The sequence below is a fragment of the Protopterus annectens genome, chromosome 11.part0 (assembly GCF_019279795.1).
Source record: "Protopterus annectens isolate FY-2018-M chromosome 11.part0, PAN1.0, whole genome shotgun sequence".
Classification (NCBI taxonomy): domain Eukaryota; kingdom Metazoa; phylum Chordata; order Ceratodontiformes; family Protopteridae; genus Protopterus; species Protopterus annectens.
This window is the reverse complement of record NC_056745.1, coordinates 702,260,273-702,283,996: the sequence shown is the minus strand read 5'-3', so window position 1 is coordinate 702,283,996 and position 23,724 is coordinate 702,260,273. Positions and strand designations below refer to the sequence as shown.

The window sequence follows — 23,724 nt, the reverse complement described above, 5'->3', positions numbered from 1 at the left end:
TTTTGATCATGTGGACTACTACACATACATTATCCTCTTGAATGCCCGTATCTTAAACACCATGTCAGTAAGCAACCACGTAGATATTAAAATATATGTTAATACCAATACAACCCTTAATCATATATATAGGGGATAATACAGAGTTACCATGAAAATAACACCCTCTCTCCATACCAGCCTTTCAACACAGGTATACAATAAGGGTCTATCCTTGGTTCCCTCCTCTAACATTCTCACCAATATCATCCACAGTAAAGGCCTCCTGATGCACACAACAGGCCTCCCTAATACAATATGCAGATGATTCCACACTATTATGCACAAAAGAAAAAAAAACTCAGTAAGCTTTAGCATCCACCAAAACATGGCTTTTTAATTCACTACTCCAAAAGAAAACTTTTTTCCCCAAATCCATTTAAATTTCTCTCTCAATATTTACAACTACCGAAGTCGCTTCTCATAGCAAATTATTAGGGATGATAGAGGATGGCAATCCAATTTGACCTGCACATACAAAATTACATAAAAAAATACCATAAACTAGGGATGCTTTATAGGTCCAAAAACTTTCAACTAAGACTACGCTAGTCACAACTTACTTCCTCCCCACTCTACATTATGCCACTCCCATCCTTAATAAACTCCAGACATCATAAACAGCAAAACATGATGCTATAACAAAGTGGCTAAATTTACAGCAATACGCCTTTCAGAACCCACCACTATATAGCACTAAAAAGCCTAAACAGGTTAGAACTGCCTTATCAACTAACATATATACAGCTGCTTACCACTTGTAAAATTATCCTGTATCCATCTGCTATCCTTCTGCTTGTCCAGCACTAAATGCATCATTCTACGCAACTATGTTCCCACTTGGTCATTATGATCCCATGACTAAAAACACGCCTCTGTCCACAAACCTATCACATCTGCTCGGAATGGTCTGTATTCATACCATGTTGCTAAGTCCTAGAACTCCATACCTGTATCCATTAGGTCAGTAACCTTCTTCCAGTCCTTTAAAACAGTTATTAAAGAATTATAGCCAAAATCTGGCTCTGCGTAGCTCAATCCTGGGATAAACTATATCCTTATATCTTCTTACTCCCCTGTCTTCACTCACTTCCTTTCTTTGATCAGTTTCTGCCCCCTATCTAAATATGCTATAACCCTGTTTTTTTCTTCAGTCAGTTTCTCTCCCCTTTCTAAATATGCCATAACCCTGTTTTTTTTCTTCAATCGGTTTCTCTCCCCTTTCTAAATATGCCATAACCCTGTTTTTTTCTCCCACTTCATATTTCAGTTCCTGTTTGTGTTATACTAACTTACCTACAATTTCTCTAAACTGGCTAAATTTTTCTAAATATTAACTCACTGGCATACAAGTTGCATCTATTCTTAATCAATCTATTCACATTATGTCTAATTTGGTATAATTATTTGTTTTGAAGATTATAAAATTATTGTTCTTAAATGTTTTTGTAATACTTTGGAGCTTTCTTCCCTGGGTCTCCACTGAAAATGGGCACCTTCTAAGCTGAACGTTCCCAGTAATCAAATGTCAGTAAATACAAAACAATCATAAATGATTACATACAATGTCAATAAAAATTCTTGTGTGCATATAAAATATTAGAAAAGTTCTTCCACAGCACTTTCATGTGTATACACCAAAGAATGTTTTTTAAAGATTCTAGTATACTATACTGTCCATTCAGATAACATACATCATTTTTTTAATTCTGGCAGATTCTCAGCATGTTGAAGTCTCTCAGCCAAGTAATAACAAATACAGTAGGATATCTTGCCAATGTTCTGGTATAAACATTCAGAATTAGTATACAAATACTTCTTCACCAAAAGACTCCTACGCACTGATGCAAACCTTGGGTCACTCATTCTATTGCATATTTTTCCTTTTTATTTGTCCATGACCATAACATTGTGCCTCAAAGGCCCTATCACACCTGACTTAATCAACTGCATGGGATAATCCTCTTATCTGGCCCACTGCTATTTCAGTACTCAAGCATGTATGGAAAAAAAGCACCTTTAGGATGTAAGTTTACATTCAGACTTGTCTCTGTGACAGTCTTTAATAAACTCTATAAACTACAGTCTTTGTAGCAAAGTAGTTTCCAAAAAAATCATTCTTAACATAAACTGGGTGACCCTTGAGTTTACACTTTCTCCAGTTTGTCAAATCTACCTAAAGACCTAATTCTTTCACATACCATGAAACAAACTGCACTAAAATCATCCTAGGTTTCCCAATAGTTTGTTCAGTCAATAAATGGGAGTTGATAAGCTTTTTCAGTTCCCAAAGACTTCTTGTAGAAACCAGATCAGACTGCCAACTTAACCTTTGCAATCTCTGAACTGTCCATACCTTCTTCACCCTATAGCACTCCATTCAATCTCAAATGTCATCTTAGAAATTTATTTTCAGTATAATTTACTGCTGCTTAATATAAAACATTTGTTAAGTCTCAACTGATTTATTACATACTTTGCAACTCCTTTGTTTTAAGGACAAGGTGCCATCATACCTATTTTGTAAAGATTTACAACCTGCGTTCTCAGGCCTTGTAGTTGCCTGGCATATCTTACTATATTAAAGAGAGTAGTCTCCATTCGTGCATGACTATCTAGGCTATTCCAACATCATCTGAAAAAATCCTTAACATTTTTCTTGTCAGTGACTTCTTGCTCACACAGAGCCACATATGTATGGTTGACTATATATTGTCTTCATTTACCACGTCTTCATCCATCTTTCTTAAAATTTACTATCATTAACAAATCTATGAAAGTTACTCTGCTACAATGGAACCAAAGTAGTTTAGTCAAATTTGACTGTATAATATACAGCAATTTAAAGAGATACCATCAAGAGTAACCGTTGAAAATTACCAAGCTCCTGAGGCATTTCAAACCTCCCTTCTAACTGCAATTTTGAGGAACGTCAATTGAACTAGACCGTGTCTTTTGGATATGGGAGGAAACTAAACAATCCAAAAAAATGCAAGGGAGGAATCAGCTATGTCAAACCCACAACTGTTGGACATGCTCCACTTAAAGAAATCCCAATCCTTCCGAGCTACATGCTCTAGGGACCAACACCTCATCACCACAATAAACAGAACATGCTGGAGGGATAGATTCCTGTCCCAGAGACTTCCCATACTCTGGAACAAACTACCTATCTATATCAAACAAAGCTCCTCATTAGCACTCCAAGAAAAATCTTGATTGGATGGGAGATAGGAAATTCACCCCGGGGATCACTTCTGTGGCTCTGCTTGACAGGGGCACAGGAAAATATTTTTTTTGGATGGCAAAAGCCAGGGTACCATTTGGCTAGACTTATGTAGGCCCTAGGGCTAACAGCCTAGTACCTACCTATGAACCTATGTCAGTAGAGATCTGGGCATGACAACGAAGTGCTGTCATCTTCAAAATAATGAAGATTGGCACCTGTAACTTGAGACAGAATTAATAACTTGGGTCTGACTTATAAGGCTACCCTAATCAGTTTTCATCAGACCAAGGAATGCCATCAATTACAAAGGATGATGTAAAAGTGCTTATTCTTACTTAAATCCACACTAGATATTTATACTTCATTTTCTTGTATACGACCACATACAAATATGGAAGCACAATTCCAGACTATATGCAATGCTGAAACAAATAAAAAGAAACAAATTATCCTTACTTTCACTTTTAATTATTTTCATCATTCCACATTACAGAACGTATACTGGCATACTTTACCTAGTGAGGATTCTGCAAGTGTAAGGAAAGCACTACTTGTATTTCACCCAATCACCAATTAGAGGCTATTAAGCCATGGCTAGTACTGTACCTTAATCCTTCCACATGGATTAAGGTAACCACCAAAAGACACACACTTCCTTTATCAGCCTTTGGGTATCTAGTCTGGTAACAGCTGGTAAGGTGCAATACTGCCCCAACAGCTGGTCAACACTATATGTTTTAACCTCCAAATTATTTATATTTATTACCTGAAAATAAGAATCTTTTAATGGTCTGCAAAGTTATTAACTTTTGACTCAAATGTAGCCCGAAACTGGACAAAGAGATGCTCTGTACTGCAACAGCCTCTCACAAATGAATAAAGAGCTGCTGTTGGTCATCCTATGGCACTCAAGTCTGCATCAAGACTTCCGACTGTGGCAAAACACACAGTGTTTAGGCCATTTTACGTAATGCAAGAAGAATGATATTCAGTGTCCAAAGAAGTATAATGAACACAATGAACTATGCATTCTCCTTAAGAAAATGCCACATATAAAAAGAAACACTGCAGACTAAAACCACATCAGCAGAGAGTCAATGTTGGTGCATTATGACTGTCAAAACATTGAGGACAAGATTAGAACAGTTAATTCAGCAGATGAAAAGGTTACAGCAATGACAGCATATCACAGGGACTAACCTCAAAGGTCATTTCAAGACTGTTCTTTGGTATCTGCATCACTCCACTGTCTCCAAGTTCGCCTGAGACACAGATCCACAGGTTTGAGGTGGTGATGGCATTGCTGAGCTTTTTGATGGGGATTATCATTGACCTATAAGGGATTACTGGAAGAAAAATGGGAGGAAAAAAATCAAGCACTGCAAGATTGCTTAAATCTACTGAACTGATATTACAATAACATTTCAGTGTTTTTACTGCAGGCCTTACTCTGTCTTTTTTCTTCCTAATATCATCCTTTATAAAATAAACATTCTCATTTCCTGAAAAACTTATTCCTTAACAAAATAAAAAAAAATTATATTGGCCAAGATAAATTTTTTTTTGTTCCCTGCCCAGCTGACCATCAGCTAGGTCAACTGCTCTCTCGTGAATCCTGCCCACCATCTGATACCATCTGATATAAGGGAAGGGGACTGGGGAATATCAGGTATCACTGGCATTAACCTACCCCTCAGCTAAGGCAGTCATTGATGGTGAAGGAGAGGTGCTTCAGAGCAGAGCTAACAGCATCATATACACTGGCAAAATAACTTTTATAAGCCTTACCCCTTCTCAAATATGCTAACATCTCCAGTGTGGTCTGTGAGGGCATGCTGTACATCCTCAACTCACCCATACATCCTAGCTTGGTGATCTTCACTAAGACCTCACATCCACCAGGACTTCAGATAAATTTGCGTAGTATGCTCCACCCCCAAAGGATGAGAATTTCTATCCTCCCTTGCCATTTCCATCATGTGCCAGACACTAAACAAATGTGGGCCTCCTAGGCCATAGTCAGGACTGATGGACCAGGTCAGGCAAGATAGAACAGTAAAGAATATGAGTTTACTATTTCTCATTACTGAACTCAGGTTAAGAGTACTGTTATGTACCAAATATTACAAAACCAAAGTATCCATGTTAGCTTACATCAGGAAGTATGTTTCATGATCATATGAATTGGCTGAATTATTGAGCTGCTCAGATTTCACTAGCTGGATGAACTTATTCTAACCACAGCCATTTTAAACTCAACAACATAAATGTGCCCTTTTTCTGTTTATGACCCACATCTACATACTGGAAATGTAACCAGTCCAATAAAGGTAATTTTCATTTTGTACAGGCTGTCCTACACATGACAACGGGTGCTTTTTAACTGGTAATAAGCCCCCCTATATTTAAATTGTACATTTTGTGCTCCGCTACAAATTACATTCTACACCTGTTCCTTTACTCACAGCCCGTTCTGACCCCTTCTTCACTTTCTGCCAGAAACAAGAGCTAATGTAGTAGGAAACACCACCATCATACACTGGCTGGGTCTGTGCTGTAACCTACTTCAATATTCCCTTCACCTGGGGGTAAGCATGCAATTGCTTTAGGCAACACGCTGGCGAAGGTATCCATCCAAGTCTGCATACTATTGGATTTTTCATATGGGAACTTGATCCTACCAATGGCAAAAGAGGCCAAAATAAGTTAACTTTAAAACTGATTCATTCATACTTAAATGGAAATGGCAGTAATCTCATGGACTTGTAAGGAAAAGAAGGATCACAATGAAGCTGGCTATACATAAGTAACTACATTTATCATTCAATCACAACATTTTTTGGTTTCATTTTGTGAGAAATTAAGTTAATCTAGTGTAGCCTCTCAAAGGATAATTTCTTAGCACTTACTTTATAGGTAAAGTGGGCTTAAGAATGAATAGCAGTTGTTTGGAGGGTGGCCAGAAGCTGGACTTCAGTACTGTCCCTATCAGGGAAAGGTAACATAACAAAAAGATAAACACATCACTTCAGTAGTATGCATAAGAAGGAAATTCTGTACAAAGGGCATATCTTCGGAGAAAAGAAGTATGCACAGTGCATCACTGTACATTTTGTGGGCATGAATGATGTCAAATGACTTTCACTTTCTCAGTACACCAGTCTGCTGCAGGAAGCATGCTACCTGTCTGGATGCTGTAGACACTACCACTATCAAAACAAAAAGCAGATAAAGTACAGAAGATAATCGAAAACAGAAATTAAATAACTACTGTGTCAAGTAGTTAGCCTTCACGCAGTAATCATTTCATCATAATCATTCAATGAAGGATTAGTGCAGAAGGAGTTATTCACTGCAACTGTTCTGAGGAGTTTGATTCCTCAGTTTATGCCAGAAAAGGGGGACTTAGCTGGAGTCAGACAAACACTTCTGTTAGCTTCCTTAGATCATTTACCAGAATCCTGAATCCTCTATTAAAAGCAGCAAGGGGAACAAAAAGAAGGAAACTGGTAAACGCTCTGGCACTGATGCAGAAAATATTTAAACAAGAAAATAATTCTACAAGGAAACTTGTAGAATGATCATCACTAGTCAATTAGACAAATATTAGGCCTGTTCCCTGGAAACCTACAATGGGAAGACATACATGTTTAAGTGAACTCTAAATACATATGTTATGTAAATATCCAACGGGCTGAAAAAATGCTGTTAATTGGCAGTCCAACAGCTGTGAATCCAAGGAACAAAAGGGACAAGCATCTGAGAGCAGTCACTACCAAATGGTGAAAAAGGGGTCAACATGTCATGAAAAGACATTGTCAAGAGGAAAATCTCTTGATGCCTCAATTATACTCTGGCATCTGGCTGAAGGCAGACAGTAGCTTCAATGTCAATAACCACACAGAGTTCATTCCTAGTAACAGTGCAATATATACTGTTATCCCACTAACATCTATTTCAAACCAGGTAACTTAGTCCAAAGGAGTAGCTAAGTTGGGGTGAAGGGGCTGCAAGGTGTGAGGTTTGTGATTGGGAGAGGTCCTCCTCAAGTACAAAAGGCCCTTCTTTTTGTCCTCAGGGGAATGAATGGTTCACTCAGAATCCCAAACAGGAATGAATGCATCGCAGATCTCTCTCAGACTGGTGATGGATACCTCTTGCCCCTTGGAGGAAGGCAAGAGAAAATAGGGTAAAAGTCCAAACGTAAGTGAAAAAAAAAAAAGAAGTAAACAACCTTATCCCTATCTTAGACCACATATAAATCTTAACTGCCAAACATACATCTCAACCTGGAAACATGAAATATCTGGACAAAGGTCCATGAAAAGTAGGTACAACTGGCCAAGAATCTGGATTAGCATAAAATTTGCATACATAATTATGTAACCATGCCCACCCCATTAGGATTGTGGGATACCAACATTCAAATGCAAATTGAAGAACAGACAAAATATTAAACACAAAATATAACCAGAACAATAGTGTTTTATATTAACATTTGAGCTTGTATCAAACTTTGAACTTGTATAAAACTAAAATGCAATTATTTTTATAAAAATAAAATTAACTGCTAATAAACTGTTATTCTAACAACATTCTAAGTTTACAAGAAAAATATTTGAAATCTGTCCCTATTTTTGGGTCTCCCCTCATTATTTAAGGCTTTATCCAGATTCCGTGTGTTAGGAAGTTGAGAAGTATGATGGCAACCACCAACATATGGGCAGTTGTAAGCTGCCTATGTAATATAACTGTTCCAGCAATTCCATACACTCAAGAATGAATAGTATTAATAAGATTCAATTTCAGTTTAACTAGTACATGGCTCATACTTACAGCTGTAGTATAATTAACTCTATAAATACTTAAACAATTGAACATATTAGTGGAACGGTTTCTAGGTTTATTGTGCCACATACTGTGTATTCAACTACTATTACTTTAAATATTCAGTTAGCTGCAGGTGTCATGCAACAGGGGCTGGGTCTTTACCATGCAGTTGTTGTTGTCTTTTGGCTTTTCCCTGTTAGGGGTTGCCACAGCGGAACTCTGGTCCGCTAATGACTGGCAGTGGATTTGACGAAAGCCAAGGTGCCAGCTCGACATTCAACCTTCAACGAAGGCATGCCCATTTACGCATGTCTTTCGAACGCCCACCCAACCGCGGGGAGGACATGCAGACTCCACACAGAAGACACTCTCCGCACACCATCCGAGAATCGAACGGGAGAACCTCTTGCTGTGAGGCAACAATACTACCGCTAGACCACCATGGAAGAGCTGAAATTAAAGCATCTCTTCTGTACAGCTATCCTGAAAGCTTAGGTTTAACCTGATCTTAAATTACAGATTTGATATCCATCACAGACTATATCTGAAAAATATTAAAGAGGCTCCCCACTTTCAGCCTAACATGTAACTGTCTACCTGCCCTCAACTTATCCATGTATTTGATTTTTTTTTTTTTTTTATTATTATTAACTTGAATAGAACAGTGATCTAAGTGGACCTTTATGCAGGTTTGTCCCAATCAAAGAAGTAAACAAAGCAAGCCTGGCTCTACAATCTCAACATTATCAAACATTTCTGAAAAAATGCTAGGCTAGAAGAGAATAAAAACAGCTTTGGGTGTGAGGCTATTTACATTTCACTGTGCATACATTCAGAATGCCAGCGAATATGTGGCTTTGTGCTACAGCCTGTTAGGTATCTAAAGGCAATGGTTTGCAACTGCAAGTATAATATAGTAGATTTTTTTTTATACTGTTAAAAAATATACTTGTACAAAATGCTTCCAGTGACGACTTGTATGTTACATCCATTTTTGGTAATATTTTAAGAAAGCAAGTCTCGTTGTACAGCTGTAGTAATTCAGCAATTTTAATATCTTATCAACTGATCACGCACACAGGCACATCTTCCTTTTAGGAAACTTCTCATTGCCAGCACATTCTCCATCCAAATCATCATCCAACAAGCAGATTGTGTCAGCTTCTGGTTCACAGATCTGAAATGAATAATGCTCGAGCTAGGAAAACGATTAAGAATCACTTAAAGCAGTCCAGCTACTGATCTCACACTCACTCACACACATCACATCCATCACACGAAAGTGCCGCTATAACTACTTTTATTTTAACAATAAAAGAAGTGCCAAGTGAAGTGTGCAGGCTGCAGCAGATTGCAGAATCGTTTCCGATTCCTTTGCTGCACTTTCTGTTAGGCATACATATGCTATGCACTTTTTTTACTTACCTGAAGGTCGAGCCACCAGAAGAGCCAGAGAAAGTAAATTCTTTCATTCTGCAGAGTGCAGACGGGTGGGTGCTGGGCAGACTGACGGATTCTACTGCAACAGAAGTCGAAGTTAATTGCTGTTATTCCAATTAACAGTCCTACTGAGTCCGATAGGCTGCAGTCTGCCTCACGAAGCTGATGCCAACACACACAGCCCTGCACAATGGCAATGTGTAGTGACATCAGCCATAAGTTTAAACTTGTATTAAAAAAAAATAAAAAATTGGGAATTAAAGGGGCCACTTGGGAATTCATGGCACTCCATTACTTTGCCCTCAAAACCAGTAAATACTGAGGAATTCTGTATGGTTGACAGGTATGCTGCCAAACTCAGAGAAGCTGTCTCTACTTCTTTAATCTATACTACTTCGATAGTAGAATCACTTCTCTGGGGTTCCAATTATGTAACTCAAGAAAGGCTAACATTATGAAATATGAACACTGCACTGTTTGGAAAAAAACAATTCAATCTCATTTTCTCACCTTAAATTCAACTTATGTGGACAAGCACACATGCCAACCTTTCCAAGGAGAATAAATGTGCCAAATAAAAAAATAGTCCACCATTAGGTGATTTTGGTTCTCTTTTCCATAGCTCTCTACTGCTTACTGCAGACAATCTGGACAAAGCCTAAAATAATGGGCGGACAAAGGCCCAAAAATAGGGACAATGTTTAAATATTGCTCTTACAAAATTAGTAAGTTGCTAGAATAACAGGATTTGTGCTAGCATGCATTTTCAGAAAGATATGAAATCTAAAACTCAAATATATGTCAACATTTAGTGACTTCAAGCCTCAGTGGTTTGGAAGAAAACCACAAATTTTATGAGGAACAGACCAAAAATAGGAGACAAAAAAATCAGGATAGTTGAGAAATATGCTCTTCTCCGTGGAAAGTTAATAAAGCTAGAAATCTGAGATGCCATAGCTGATTACAAAGAATTTATGGATTAAATTTGAAAATTAACGATCAGCACTCTAATATGCAGTCACAAATAGGACTCCAGGATTGGAGTATCTTGGGGATCTCTCCTTTTCCTAAGACACTGCAAGTCCAGAGTTAGTAGATTCAGTAAGCTAACAGAGAAAATGCCAAACAGCAAAAAAATGAAAAAACAAACCCCAAAAATATTTTCTTTTGACAGAAAATCATATCAATCCAAACAAAGCACTAAATAAACTGTTTTCACATGGGGCAGGTCTCCCTACTCCTCCCGTGTTGGCAGAAAGACCCTACCCCCCCCCCACAAACTTAAATATACCAAGTCCATGGTCACACTAATTTGGAAAAAAAAGTAGAAATTTCCCATAAAATGCAAATCAGCAGCAACAATACCTCTCACACTTAATTTACAAAATGTTAATGGAGTGCAGAAAACCTCTTAGAAATTTTAAGTAAAAACATAAATCAATAAAAAAAACAAACACACACAAAATACAAAAGGTTTTTATTATCAACAACTCCCTCAATGCCATACTGTTACTTAAGTATATTAACGCCATTCGGCATGGTTGCTGATCGCATAAACTATCATTCACTGTGGATTATACTTCCAGAATGTGTACTAAAGAAAAGCCTTTTGCATTTATGTGCATACATATGTATATACATGTGTCTATATATATATATATATATATATATATATATATATACACACACACACACACACACACAAATACATATCTATATCTATATATAATATATATATATATATATATATATATATATAGATAGATAGATAGACATGTATATATGTATGTACATGTACGTATGTATATATAGATCTAGTCATAATGTCAACTTTTCAGAAAATTGAACTTCACATGGTTGAGACCACATGATCGACTTTTTGAAAAGTTTAAATAGACAAAACAGCAAAAATCTATACTTTTGTAGTGTGGTAAGCTCCCTCCTCCATATTACAAATACTAACTTCAAGATTGCACTACAGTGGCGAAAAGGGTGAATTCCCTGATCCCCACTGTACCATGATCTCCATACAGAAGCTTCAACATTTTGGTAAATCAATCATATGGTCTCAACCATATGAAGTTCGACTTTCAGAAACTTCTATCTTCCGAAGGGGATTATATGTGTGTGTGTGTGTGTGTGTGTGTGTGTGTGTGTGTGTACATATATATATATATATATATATATACATACATACATATATATATATATATATATATATATATATATATATATATAGCATATAAAATACATACAAACACACACAAACACAAATGCACACTCACCCAGTTTCACACACACACACCAGGAGAGCTGGAGGACTACACACACACACCAGGAGAGCTGGAGGACTACATACACACACACACACACACACACACACACACACACACACACACACACACACACACACCAGGAGAGCTGGAGGACTGCAATATTTTTTTCTTATTTTCAAATGTCACTTTTTCCTTGCAAATGTTGCTCTTACATGACTGCATTTATGACTGGTAATCTCAGATGTCATGGAGCCACTATGCATATCATCAGGTAGTTTAGCAGAATGTTATGCTCACCTACCACTATATTATTAAAAGAAAATCCTTAAAACATCTTTGCCTAAACATCTATGACCATCTAATTGAAACAAGTTGTCACCCCTTATAAATGTAACTATAACTTTTTTTGGGGGGGCATAAACAGAATGAGCAAAATGTCTCCCTTGGCAAACCAATGAGCCACTTTATTCATCCTGCCTTGCACTAGCACCTCACAGCATCCCTTAATGGGGCTATCCCTCACTACCAGGGAGGATACATTTTCCATAATTTTATCTCATTTCCAGACAGTAGATATGGAAATTGCGCTGGGGGTGGGAGTGGAGGTAGTAGGCCCTCTTCTACAGCTGGCTCAGATTTTTGAAATGTGCAAACATCTTCGCCTGTTTGCTGGGTGGCTAAGTGACAGACAATGCCTATTACATTACAAATGCATGGAACGTACTTCCATGCTGCACTTCTCCTAGCTAACTACAGTAGTGAGCTCTACAAGGTAGCTTGTCACCTGAAAAGCTTTGGGATCATCTGGGTTTTTCCTCTTTGATTCTACCTGGTATGTGCCCCTGATATGGACTTTTACCTGACAGCTTCCCATTGGGATATGTGAGCTGGCCATCAGCTGCTCTGTCCTGCTCCTGACCAGTGCAGTTAACTATTCCATCTTTTGATAATGCAGTGCACTTTTCAATACTTCCCCTCTGAAAACCAGTTAATGAATTAGCATCTCTGTACTGAATGCCTGTTTGGAAGCACTGTCATCGAGACACCATCTCTGAAATTAGAGCTACGGTGAAGACAGTGGCAACTTATGGAAATCCTACCAGCAAAAACATTTTTTTTAATTGCTTCATGCTAGAAGACACTACAGTGTTTTTTTTAAATTGTTACAACATTGTTTTCCAAGTGCTCATAGATGTATACTAGGCTAACAACCACTGGGGCTTTTATAAACTTAGCCATGTATCCTAAATGCATCCCACAACTTTAAGCCTTACAGGTCATTTTTATGGGGTGGTATGATTTACAGACTACCTTTGTCCATTAGAGATATGGTTGCTAGACATAGGGTGAATTTCAGATTTACCACCCACTGGTTGAGGTTATGCTTGAACAGGGTTAGAGAAACACATGGATGGGAAGCCTGTTCCAAAGGTGGGGAATTCTCTAAGACACATACCTGTCCCTTCAACATGTTCTATTTATGTTGCAAGCAAGGATCAAGTGCCTAGATTGAGTAGTTCTTGTGATATTGTTTTTTGTGGATGTGCAAAAGATCTACCAGGGCAGGATCCATGGTGCTTTGTATGCCAGACACAGATCGCCCCTCAACAGTCAGTAGGAAACAGAGAACAGAGATAGATCTTTGAGGTAATCTGCAAAGGACATGTTGTTTACACCCTGGATTTTTTTGTGAGGAACATCTGTGGACATTTCAGTTCCTGTATGTGTCTGGTCAGGTACATACCAAAGGGGGAAGATGAACTGAATGACGGGTCTGATGAGGGCTGCATTCAGAGGAACTATGACCTCCTTTGACATAGATGCCCTTGCTTATAAGTTGAGAACATACATACCCAAATCCCTGACTACTGGGTCCACTCTTGGAAGAGTGTTATCAATAAGGTCGCTTTAGTGTGGCCAACCTCCCAAAGGGTACTGCTATGCATTTCTTGGCGTGGAGTTTTAAGCCATGGCTCTGGCACCAGTCATTTGTCTGTGTTAGTCCTTCTTGTAGGATGTTAGTGTCGCGGGAAGATTCTATGACTGTAATTAGTTTGCAGTTATTTGCAAAGTTGGGTTAGCCAGAGACCTTTAACATTGGTTTTGATTTCCAAGGGGTGGGCCCAGCACAGACCCCTGAGAGACTCTGCTAATGACAGGCCTATTTATGGATGTGGTTTATCCTATCCTGACTTCCTGGGTCTTATCTGAGAGGCAGCTAGCTACCCAGAGTGTAACATAGAGGTTAATGCCTAATCCTGAGAGTTCATTTACAATGCCTGAGCAGAATATCAAATGCATTAGCCAGGTGAAGGTAGGTAATATGCACCTTTTTGTTTCATCCATTGCCTTGGTGATTTTTTCAAAGTCAGGTTTAGTAGGACTGGTCTGGCTTTGACGAAGCCGAAGTGGGTCAGATCCAGTGTCTAGAGGTTTCTTATGGCATTATTAATCATGTCCATGCACTAGCATAGAAAGAGCGGTGTGAAGGGGGCAGCTGCACTGGTTGCAAGTTGTTAAAGGATGCAACCCTGAAGTGCAGTTCCTGCATTTGTCTTTCTGTACTGGCATTTCTGAATGCCGGTACAGAAAAGTGATTTCAAAGCAATAGCAATTTGTATGTGGTAAGCTTTAGCAATAGACTTAAAATTTACCATTTTATTTATGGTTCTTCCACTAAAGACCTGGTGCATTGTGCAGTGTGTGTGCATATCTGGCTGGCTGGAGAGTCAGTAAGTTGGGCAGACTTTTTTTTTTTTTGTCTTGCTATGGCAGGGATGAGGCAGTCTGTCAGAAGAGCTGACTCAGGGAGGGGGCTTGTACCTGCCTTTAGACTGCTGACAGCAGTCTATCAGATTAGACTTTCTTTTTCCTCTTCAAATGAAGAGTTGGGGGGGGGGGCACAGTGCCACTTTGGCAAACAGCCCTAGGTGTTCTAAAAGCCAGTTACACCTCTGTATCCATGATTATTCTTTCCATGGCTTTGCATACGAGATTAGTCAGACTTATGGGTTAGTTGTTCCCACAGTCCTTTGATGGAACACACTTGTGCAGAGGGATGACCATTCATGTGGCACAAAGCCTGTCTGGAGGCTGTGGTTAAATAATGACTCCAGTGGTCCATATAGGTCATGCTTCAGGTTATTTAGAAGGCTTTCTGGGATATTATCAGGGCCCACTGATGCAGTGCTCTTCGCTTTAGAGACCACATTTAGGACCTGCTCCCTAATGACAGTTGGGAAGGGGTTAGGTTTGATGGTATTAGCTGGGGAAGAGGGGGTAAAACTGGAATTGAATTTGGTGACCACCAGATTTGCTACATCTGCTGGCTCCATATAAGTACCTCCATTAACAACCAGTTCTGCACATTGTTGTGTACCATCTGAGGTTTTGTACATAGCTAAAGAAAACCTCAGAACATCCGCTGGCTTTACCATAAAGGGGGTGCCCTCCGACCAGTTCCACAAATATACACCAACAATTGTGCTTACATGAATAAAGCACAACCAAATGCACCAAGGCAATGCTTCAAAAATTGCAGTTCCACTCCTCAGGAAACAGCGAAAAATAGTTTAATAATTAAACAGAATACAGCCACAAACACAGAACTGGGATTGAGCGCGCTTTCATCTACGATACATCGACTTCATCAGAATCCTAGCTAAAGAAAACCTTGCAATTGTCCTTGTCCTTGGTCTGGGAGGCTATCTTTACCTCAAAATTGGCTTTGGTAGACTTAATTTGCCCTCTTAGTTGTTTGTTTAACCTGATAAGAGAGTTTTTATACTGCTGGACATTGTACTTCCTAATTTCTCATATGACTTTTTCTGTTTGTTGTACTCTGTTTATGTTTGGATTGCAAGTTTGTTCTGGGCTTGTTTCTGGTAAGCATAGCTGTCTTTAGGCATCTACTAACATGACTGCACAAGATTTCCGTGTACAATTCTGCATGGGCAGCTGTGTTCTCCAGATTTGCAGGGGCTATAAATTTTGCCAGATAATCTCTTTATAATAGGCACTTTAATTTAGAGCAGTTTCTAACTATTACAGGGTTTGTTGGGGTCACAGCCTTAATTTTTACTTAGGAGATAGCTTTATGGGTCTGACCTTACTAGAGGGGACACTACATTTGGGGGTGCAGTGTTCTTTGATATATATATGAGTAACAGATCCATTAAGTGTACACCCCTTGTGGGCAAATGGACTAATTGTGTTTACAAAATCCAGTAATCTCTGGTCCTGCAAGTTAGGGGTCATTGTAGGATGTCCAGTTTATAGAGGGGTAATTAAAGTCCCCCATGAACATGGAATTGGACTGAATGGTAAGTGTCTACAGTAGGTCTAAGAATCAGCTCTAGGTTATGTGGGTAATAACTGGTGATCTATAGCATGGAAGGATACGATACAGGACTCTACTTATTGTAATTTGGACATGGAGAAATTCAGGCATGTCTTCCTGTTTAGTCAACCTAAAGATATGTTTATTTTTGATGTAGATCAAATCACCACCTTTAATCCCTACCTGTGCAGTAGCTGGTCTAAATTTGTGAAAGACACTGTATCCATGCACTGTCAGGGCGCACTCTGTGGTTTTAAACCTTGTCTCAGTAACTGCACAGATGTCTGCACTCTTCAAAGTGCAAAGAGCTTAGATGGGAGTGGAGTTTCTTGCTTAGGCTCCTGGCATTGAAAAGTAACATGTTTAGATTCCCTTGGATTGATTTTGTTAAACTGAAAGCTCTGTCAGTTTGACATCGCCTACAAATGGCAGTATGAGGGACGACAATGTTTTAGCCAATAACTGAAAGCCTATCAGGAACAGGCACAGACCATCCTTGGCAAAGTAATGTGGTCCGTTGACTCTATCCTCCTATACTGACAAATACTTTACCTCCTTTGAATGACACTAGAAGCTAAACTAGTTATTAAAATCAATAATCTTTAGTTCATACAGTTCCATGCTGGAAGTCACTAAAGTGTTTTTTTTTTAAGTACCACAAAACAAAAATACTGCCACATTTTGCACAACAATTCTCCAATGAAATCAAAAAGCTTCTGGTCAAAGCTAGAAATAGATCTCAAATCCCTGTTCAGCAAACATGCAAAACCACTCCCAAAATTGACTATGAAATGAACAAATAAGTATTTATCAAGGCACCATGCAGGTACTACAAAACAACCACCCAAAAAAGTAACATCTTATTATTCTCTAATATGCCTTCTAACAGCAGTCCATTGAAAAATCAAGTCATTTTTGCACTGCTTATGTATTAAGAGAAAAAGTTATAAAACATACTATTATTTGTCTCTTTCTCCCATCTAGCAAAATGAATATGCTATTTGCAGAAGTGTTGGTAAGAAAAGGTCATTGAACCATGTTTATTAAAGATGGGCTTTATCTATGATAGATGTAGTTTGCTTATGAACTTGAATAACATCTGTTTTCTATACTTCTGAATAAGAGTTAATTTACTAATGCAGGCTGTGGAAAATTCCAGTTACCACTGTTGAACTAAGTATGCTGTACCTTTTTGAACGTTCTACACTAACTGTGGTTTTGAGGTAAACGTTCTACACTAACTGTGGTTTTGAGGTAAATCATTCTTTTCTGAGGTAAATTGTGATCCTAGATGTTTTTCATAGCCAACTGTCAACTGTTAGAAATGTAACAAAAGCTATTTTGGCTAGTAACAGGAAAGTATAAAAGTTGATGTCAGTAAACAAGCTGATCAGATTGAGATCATCTTGGCCAACATGCTGCTGTAATCTGGTTAGCTGCAAATAAAGAAGTTTTTCATCACCTGAGGCAGATGTGACTCGCTTGAATTTTTTCTTCTGACATTTTGGTCCTTCGGACTGGAAACCTCTACGAAAATACGGATCAGACCGACAGAGTGACCGAAAAACCTGCGCAGGTGAGGGTTTCTTATCCTAAGATTCCCTCGACGGAAAGCCCTCTGACTGATTTGTCGTTGGAAAGAGGCCGGCCGCTCTCTGATCCCTATCTGAGGGACGGTTTCCGAACCAAAAGGGGAAACGGAGTCTCATCTGGTTCAGGTAGGATGAAAAACAATTTTCTTTTAATTTAATTTAACCTTGTCAACAGGGGGTTTATTTTTAGTTAAGGGTGTGTAGGAATAATTGTTAAGATTATTTTGTTAGGATCCCCGTTAAGATAGCCCCATTTTGTAATAAGCCCTGTAAAAATAATTTTGATGCAGTCCTAAAATATACAGTCCTAAAATAAGTGTGAGAGTGATGCCTGTTTAAATGTTGATGCTAAGTATATGAAAAGTTTAAACAAAAATAATGTTAAATTTTTGAAGAAGTGGAAGTTGAAATATGATTTTGATGGTACACTGAATAAGAATGCCTGTGCAAAATTGGTTAGAGATTTGAAAAGAGATGCAGGAACTAGAACTAAAAAGCAGAGACAATTGGGATTTCCCCAAGCCCAAAAATGGTTAGAAGAAGCAAATAAACGAGCTATAAAAGAAACAGTGTCAGGAAAAAGAGAAAATAAATCAAAAGGGATCACTGGTGCCAAGTGGAAAAGTAGCTTTATTTTTACATAAGGAGGATGAGCATACAGTTTGTGCAGTACAAAGGCAAGCAACTGCCCCACCGTATGGTGAAATTGCTGCTGCCATACTGGGGGAACCTCCTCAATATCAGTCTGAAGATGTGGGATCTGTACTGCAGGGTGGGTTATTAGCTGCTCAAGGAAATGTTGTGACCCCCTCCAATTTACCCACAAATTCCCGTAGTACCTAAAGTTGCTTTGCAACAGGTAGACCAACCTATGCAATTAAGGTCAGGACCAGCAGGGCAAGGACGTTGGGCTATTAAACTTTCTGAAAATTCAGAAGCTCTTCCCTTAATACAAGTTGCAAACCCACAAGCAGGAGATGTTGGACAAGAACCAACTATTTTAGTTTATCGTCCCTGGGCTAGAGAGGATATAAAACGAGCTACAGATGGTATTCCTCATCCCAAGGTTAATTTTCAAAAGTTTTCTGAGGACATAGTTGGTATGCGTTTAAGTTATCATCTAAATGGTTTAGAAGTAGAACAAGTAGCGTGACAAATCTTAGGTCCACATTGGCACTTAGTTTGTGGTACTTGGACATGTAAGGCAGATGGCGGCACTACATTAAAGCATAATTCTGGGGTGTTACATACGCGAGTCACTGATCTGTTAAAGAGAATTTCTGATAAGTGGCGTCCAAGAGCAGATTGGACAGTAATAAATCAGTGCATTCAAAATGATGATGAATCTGTAGATCATTATATTGTAAGACTGACAGAAGTGTTCAATAACCATTGTGGAATGATGATTCCGCAGGATCAGACTAATGATAGTCCGTATGAACAGCAATTAAAGAATGCTTTCCTTAAAGGTTGTAAGGCTCCGATAAGTAGTTTTATTACTAAGCACATGGTAGATCACAGAACATGTAGACTGCAACCTTTGTTTGAATATGCAAGGCATGCTGAGCGACATTTTAATCTAAAAAAGAAAAAGAAAGTACAAGTGTTAGCAGTAGGGGATGATGGTGGTATATTCCTAGTACAGGACCAAAGGGGACAAGGGTGCCGTGGTGGTGTAAAAAAAATGTGGGGGCCCGCAATGGGACATGTTAAATGAACCGGGTGGACATTCAGCCTGTAGGGAAAGGTTAAAACGTGGAGAATGTTTTAAATGCGGTAGACGTGGGCATTTCGCCACCGACTGTGAAGAGTGGCAACATCCCCCACAGCTTACGAAGAAGGGCTCCACATGACTATATGATAGTAAAGAAAGGTGCCATCTTCATTATGGGGATAATGAAGAGGGAGACACTCTCTACAATGAATGTCAGAACACTCTAATGGAAGGGCGGGATTGTGACTGTGAAGTCATAAACCTGGCAAATTTGGGTATTGCTATGCATCTAGATCAGAAACCCATGATAGAGTTTTTGGTTGAGGGACAGAAAGTGGAGTTTTTATGTGATTCAGGTGCATCGCGTACACTTTTGGGTCCAGCAGTTCTGCCTCCGAACTGCGAAACAGATGAGTTTGTCCTTGTAAAAGCGGCAAACCGGAAAATTTATAAGGAACCACTGTCTCATCCTCTACTGTTCACAGATCCGCAAACAAACCAAACTGTTAGTTGTAGGTTTATTATATCAAATGCATGTGTTTGGAATAGCGGCAATTCCCACACCTAAAGGTATTGAGGCAAAAAGGTTAGCGGATGGCTTAGTAGTACAGGGAGTACAAGACTTGTTTTACTGGTATAGCCTAGACTTGATTTCAGACGGCCCGGGGAGGGTTGATACAGAGTTGATCAATCTAGCTCTAAGTAAATCTAGGAGCGGGTCACCGCAGGTTGTGGCGCACTTACATTGTACAATGTTCTATAAGGCCCTTGGTCCAGATAAAGAATTTGAAAAAGAATTCTTTAAGCACAAGTGTGCAAGAATAATTTTGAATGATATGTTTTGGGATACGCAAGGTAATACAGTAGTAACCTGTACTTTGACTAAGGAAATGAGTTCTTTATATCGCTCAAGTTATAGCCCACATATCTCAGTTACTAAAGCAGTGGGGACACATTGGGTAGATTTGGCGAAAAAGGTAACGATTTGGAACACAATGTCTGAAAGTCAGTTGAAAGATCAACAGATCCAGATACAAAGATTAAATTGGGTGACTTAGGCACGACCAAGTATGCACCTCAGGGATGACAAAACAGAAATGGCATGACAAATCCTCCTAACTCAAGAGGAAGATAGTGCATTAAGTGCCTTGCCTGTAGATTTATGGTCAAAAGGTAAAGGAGATGTAGGATTAATGAAAACAGCAGGTGAAGTTTGTATAACTGCAAAGTCAGGTTTTAGACCTCGTAAGCACCAATATCCACTAAGTAAGCAAGCAGAGGAAGAAATTAAACCAGTTATTGAACAGCTAAAACAGGTAGGAATTCTTGTTGAATGCCCAGATTCATCCTGCAATACTCCGTTGTTTCCTGTAAAGAAACCAGATGGGTCATGAAGGTTGGTTCAGGATTTACAAGCAGTAAATTCAGCTGTGATCCCAAGAGCACCAGTGGTCCCTGACCCCTATACATTACTTAATGATTTACTACCTCAGCACAGATATTTTTCTGTCATAGATATAAGCAATGCCTTTTTCTCCATACCACTACACAAGGAGAGTAGATTTTGGTTTGCATTCACTTTCCAAGGTAAAAGATACACATACACCAGATTGCCACAGGGTTATTGTGAGAGTCCGACAATATTCGCACAAGAAATGGCTGCAAATTTAGCTCAGTTTGTTCCCCCAGAGGGAAGCTAGGTTCTGTTGTATGTAGATGATATTTTATTGGCCTCACCCACGCAGGAAAGTTGTAAAAAGGATACCCTAGCCCTTCTTAGTTTTTTAGCTGAGCAAGGACATAAAGTAAATAAAGAGAAGTTACAATTGTGGAAAGCACAAGTAAAGTGCTTGGGTTATTTAATCTCGCAGGAAGGTAGACAATTGGAAAATAAAAGAAAACAAGCAATTCTTGAAGCACCTATGCCTATGACTAAGCGGGAGATGATGTCGTTTTTAGGTGTGACTAATTTTTGTAGAAGTTGGATTCCTAATTATGCTGAAGAAGTAGGGCCATTGACCGCACTGATCTATGACACTCCCATGGCAGCTAAAAGTAATATACAGTGGACAGATAAGGCAATACAAGCATTTAATAGAATTAAGCAATTGATAGCAGGATCCTCTGTTTTGGGTTTTCTGAACTATTCTAAGCAGTTTGTACAAATGGTTGATTGTAAGGGAGGATATATGACTTCGGTTCTGGTACAAGTACATGGGGATAAACAGATACCGATAGCTTTTTATTCCTCCAGATTAGATCCTGTTGCAAGGGCATTGCCGCATTGTGTTCAAGCTGTAGTGGCAGCCGCCATGGCAGTGCAAGCCTCAGCATCATTAGTTTTGTTTCACCCATTAAAATTGCGAGTTCCACATTCAGTAGCTACTATACTTTTGCAAGATAAGATAACCTTTTTATCTCCTAGTCGACATTTTCGTGTATGACAGTGCTGCTGACACAGCCACATATGACCATAGAAAGATGTACTACTCTTAATCCGGCGACACTTTTGCCGACTCCAGAAGAAGGTACTCCACACGTTTGTTTAGAGAGCATTCATGACAAAGTACTTTCCCGACCAGATTTAACGGATATTCCGTTGGTAGATTCTGATCTTGTTTTGTTTGTAGACGGATCAGCAAAGAAGGACACTGTAGGAAGAACACTAGTAGGGTATGCTGTCACCATAGAAACTGAAGTTTTGGAAGCAAAAAGATTGTCAAATATTTATTCTGCCCAAGCAGCCGAGTTAGTGGCTTTGACCCGAGCTTGTACCTTAGGGGAGGGTAAAAAAGTGACAATTTATACAGCTAGTCAATATGCTTTCTCTACTGTACATGTTTTCGCTCAATAATGGAAGAATAGAGGAATAGTTACTGCGACAGGCAAACCAATAAATCACAGAGATTTAATTTTACAGTTGTTAGATGCAGTGCAATTACCACTTCAGATAGCGATATGTAAATGTTCCACACATACTAACAAAAAAGATCCTGTCTCCAGGGGAAATGCTTTTGCTGATATGGTTTCAAAAAAGGCAGCTCAAGAAAATGATTTGCTTTTACATGACAATGATTTAGAGCCCGGACACCTCTTAGACTTAGAGACACTAAAAGTAATGCAAACATTGACAACACAGAAACAAAAATGCCGTTGGGTGAAATATGGTATTATTCAACAGGATGGGTTGTATAGGGCATCAGATGGCAAAATGGTATTACCCTCAAACCTTTTTAGGTATGCTGCATTGGTTAGCCATGGACCTGCCCATGTAGGAGTACAGACAATGGTTCAAATAGTGTCTAAGGTGTTTTGGTGTAAAGGATTTTCAACTTATGCAAAGCAATTATGTTTATCTTGTTTATTATGTGCAAATTATCATGCTCAGGGGGGAGTTAAAAAATCTCAGCAGGCATTCTCTACCCCTCCATATCCATTCCACACACTCTGTATGGACTTTATTGAGCTGACACCTTCAGAGGGAAAAAGGTTCTGTCTAGTTATAATTGATGCTTTTTCTAAGTGGGTAGAAGCTTTTCCAGTAAAGCATCCTGATGCACACACAGTAGCAAAGCTTTTGACAACAGAAATAATTCCCCGATTTGGCCTTCCAAGGCGCATTTATAGTGATAATGGGTCTCATTTTGTAAACCAGATTGTGCAGAAGTTGGGTCAAGTGTTTCAAATTGATCTCAAGTACCATTGTGCTTACCATCCGCAGTCAGCTGGACTGGTGGAGAGACACAATGGTGTCCTGAAGAGTAAGCTCCACAAACTGATGGCAGAAACGCATAGATCCTGGACTGCATGCCTTCCATTGGCACTCCTGTACATGCGAATCTCACCCTCCTACAAAGGACTTGCACCATTTGAACTTTTGTTTGGGAGACCATATTACGTCCAACAGTGGCAAGGATTGTTGCCAGCGGAACGTGAGGGGGGTGAGGATCTGGCGGATTATATGAAGAAGTTGCTAAATGTCAAGTCTCTTGTAACCAATGACTCCTTTGCAGATTCCAGAAGTGAAACCTTGTTAAGTGTGGATCCGAATTGTGAAGAGAAAGAACTGGTCATCCCCCAGGTGGGAAGGCCCATATCAAGTACTTATCTCAACACTTATGGCTGTAAAGATCGCAGAGAGGACTTCGTGGATTCATATCACCCACTGTAGAAAACTTAAGACTTTTCCTTCTACCATTGATGTTGGTCAGACTCCATCGGACCCCTGAACGCAAAGTCTGACTACAAAGGAAGGATGGCCATGT

At 39.1% G+C, this 23,724-nt stretch overlaps 1 protein-coding gene across 4 annotated transcripts in view; it reads right to left on the bottom strand.

Moving 5' to 3' along the window:
• Nucleotides 1–23,724, bottom strand: part of LOC122815561 (DENN domain-containing protein 5B-like) — a 1,792,502-nt gene that overhangs the window by 145,607 nt on the left and 1,623,171 nt on the right. For all 4 annotated transcript variants that reach the window (XM_044088154.1, XM_044088155.1, XM_044088156.1 and 1 more), the window contains one exon: nt 4,469–4,614. In XM_044088154.1, the coding sequence (XP_043944089.1) occupies nt 4,469–4,614 (146 nt within the window). The remainder of the gene's footprint in view (nt 1–4,468; nt 4,615–23,724) is intronic.